Genomic DNA, 2,953 nt, shown 5'->3' on the forward strand with positions numbered 1-2,953 from the left:
TATAGGGCATTTCTGTGAGGATCATGGCCATGTGGACAAGGGCAGAAGAAAAGGAAAAGGAAAAAGAGTCAAGTGCTGCGAATTCACTATGAGGACACATTGGTGTTTTGGGGCATTAAATCTGCTTTCTGGATTCTTCCATATTTCCAGCCATATTCTCTTTTCTCTCAAATTGAACAAGCCTCACTGGGCTTTCCACTGTCCCTCAAACACATTCCAGTATTTATCATTTCTTCCTCTTTGTGTGGTTCCCACTATTTGAAATGCTCTGTCCATTTCCTACTCTATTGAACTTTGCTCTGTCAAAATCAATACATTTTAAGTGTGATCTTAGGTCGTTATTCCAAGAAGTCTTTTCCCAATTCCCTACCAGATTCATGTAACTTCTTTTTCTCAAATTGAGTAAGACTGTAATTTCTTGAGTATTAGCCAAGGCCAAGCCCATAGAGGAAGGATTGGAAGATGCTTTATTGTACTTCAAGATAGCTTTATTTATATAGGGGGCAGAAATAGCTGTCCTGAAATGTGGATTCCTAGCAGCACTTGTCCTGGGATTGCACATGTATTTGGCTAAGGTCATTAATATAAACAGACTGTTCTAGCTTCCTGCTCAGGGTTCTTGTTGCTTTTCAACACTCCCTTCTAGGACCTCTCTGTATGCCATGTGACAAATGTGTATGAGGGAATGATGAAGTGATCGTTTCTTGGGTCATCTCCCAATTAAGCTGTTCCATCTATTTGTTCTTTCTTTTTTTTTAAAAATTTTTTTTTTCAACGTTTATTTATTTTTGGGACAGAGAGAGACAGAGCATGAACGGGGGAGGGGCAGAGAGAGAGGGAGACACAGAATCGGAAACAGGCTCCAGGCTCTGAGCCATCAGCCCAGAGCCTGATGCGGGGCTCGAACTCACGGACCGCGAGATCGTGACCTGGCTGAAGTCGGACGCTTAACCGACTGCGCCACCCAGGCGCCCCTATTTGTTCTTTCTATAAGTGAATTCTGTTCCTTAATTTCTTTAAGCCCCTGTTCATGTCTTTGTTCCTCAGACTATAGATGAAGGGGTTCAGCATGGGTGTCACTACTGTGTACATGACTGTGGCTACCCGGTCCTTCACCACTGAGTACATGGACAGGGGCCTGAAATACACATAGATGACACTCCCATAGGTCAAGGCCACTACGGTAAGGTGGGAGCTACAGGTAGAGAAGGCCTTCCACTTGCCGGCTGCAGAGGGAATTCTGAGCACGGTGACGATGATTCGCAGGTAGGAGAAGAGAATGCACAGAAAGGGGGTCGCGATGACAGCCAGGGTCTCGGTCATGACCACAATCTGGCTGGAGGACGTGTCAGAGCAGGATAGCTTTAGCACAGGCTGGGTGTCACAAAAAAAGTGCTTAATGACATGGGAGGCACAGAAGGACAGGCGGGACATGAGTAGCACACGGAGCAGGGAGTGCAGGTGGGAGATGGTGCAAGAACCCAGCAGCATGAGGAGGCAGCGCCGTGGGTTCATAACCCTATTGTAATGGAAGGGGTGGCAGATGGCTACCAGCCGGTCTATTGCCATGGAGGCCAGCAGGTAACTGTCAGTGTTCCCACAGGCCATGAAGAAGTACATCTGGACCAGGCATCCCAGGAAGGAGATCGCCTTTGTCTCTGACAGTAAATTCACCAGCATCTTGGGCACAATGACAGTTGTGAAGCAGATATCTATGAAGGACAGGTTGCTGAGGAAAAAGTACATGGGGGTATGGAGTCGGGGGTCTGAGTGGATGGCCAGGATGATGAGTACATTGCCCACCACAGTGACCAGGTACATGATGAGGAAGATGGCAAAGAGAGGTTTCTGTAGCTGAGGGTTGGAAGAGAGGCCCCGGAGGATAAAGCCTGAGTCACTGCTGTAGTTCTTGGTCTCCATGTCTGTGCCTTCCTGGACAGGGTGTGGAGAAGTAGTTGGAGAGATGTAAAAGGCAATTTCATCAAGTCAGCTTCTTCCCTAATTTCTAGCCTGTAAAAAGAATCCCTCTTGTTTTAAAGAGGAAATTTTATAGTTTTGTTAGAATTTAAGAACATTTACTTAACCCCCAAAACAGATAGTAAATCCCACATGGAAAACTTAAGATAATTCCAAGCTATTTTCTCAATGAGAAAGTAAAGGTGCGTCTCATGTGTCTTAGGAACTTCTAGGTAGCCTAAGGTGTGTGAATTCTTCTCCATTTTCTTTTGAATATTCTTCCTAGATTGTTTCTTGAACAACCCCTTATCCTCTTATTTTCTTCTTTTCTCAGGGGAAGAGGCTTGTGGGCCCCATCTTGAATCAGGATGCTTTCATATAAGGGGTCCCTATGAATGAGATTCTCTTTAGTATTCTCTCCTACTCAAAGGACTACAGGTGGTGGTGGTGGCAGTGATAATGGGAATAAGACAAAAGTGAGAACAAGATGTCATTAGTGTTCCTTGGGGTCCACATTGTCAGATGAGACTTGCTTAGGTCTTCATAGCAGAACCTGCTTAATGTTTATTTAAGAATTGTATTGGCTAATATGATCTAGGTACTTAAGGTTTTGGGTCAGGGATGCCATCAATATAGGAATACTACCATGCCTATGTTACTGTGGTTAATTTTTAAAATATGTTAATTTTTATTTAAATATGAAGTCATCATTCTCAACCTTCAGATATTATTGGAATAGAAAACTTTGGATGTAAGTCCCTTTCTTACCAGTATTAATGTAAGAAACATACATAAAAAGTTAATGGTGATTTCATGAGGTGATGGAGGTGTTAACTAATCTAACCGTGGCAATCATTTCAGAATATGTAAGGTTGTCAAGTCATTATGTTGTACACCTTAAACTCACAAATGTTACATGTCCATTATATCTTAGGAAATCTGGAAAAAAAGTCAGTTTTGTCAATTAAAAAAATTCAGTGCACATGTAATAACACCC

At 43.2% G+C, this 2,953-nt stretch overlaps 1 protein-coding gene across 1 annotated transcript; it reads right to left on the reverse strand.

The window, feature by feature from the left end:
- Window positions 1–987: 987 nt before the first annotated feature.
- Window positions 988–2,012, reverse strand: LOC125150548 (olfactory receptor 1L4-like). Its single transcript, XM_047830576.1, has one exon. The coding sequence runs from the start codon at window positions 1,918–1,920 to the stop codon at window positions 988–990; it is 933 nt and encodes a 310-aa protein (XP_047686532.1). The 5' UTR covers window positions 1,921–2,012.
- Between the last annotated feature and the right edge of the window lie 941 nt (window positions 2,013–2,953).

This window comes from Prionailurus viverrinus, chromosome D4 (genome assembly GCF_022837055.1).
Source record: "Prionailurus viverrinus isolate Anna chromosome D4, UM_Priviv_1.0, whole genome shotgun sequence".
Lineage (NCBI taxonomy): Eukaryota > Metazoa > Chordata > Mammalia > Carnivora > Felidae > Prionailurus > Prionailurus viverrinus.

Coding starts and splice junctions, on each gene's coding strand:
- LOC125150548 (XM_047830576.1), bottom strand. CDS start 1,920: ATGGAGACCAAGAACTACAGCAGTGACTCAGGCTTTATCCTCCGGGGC.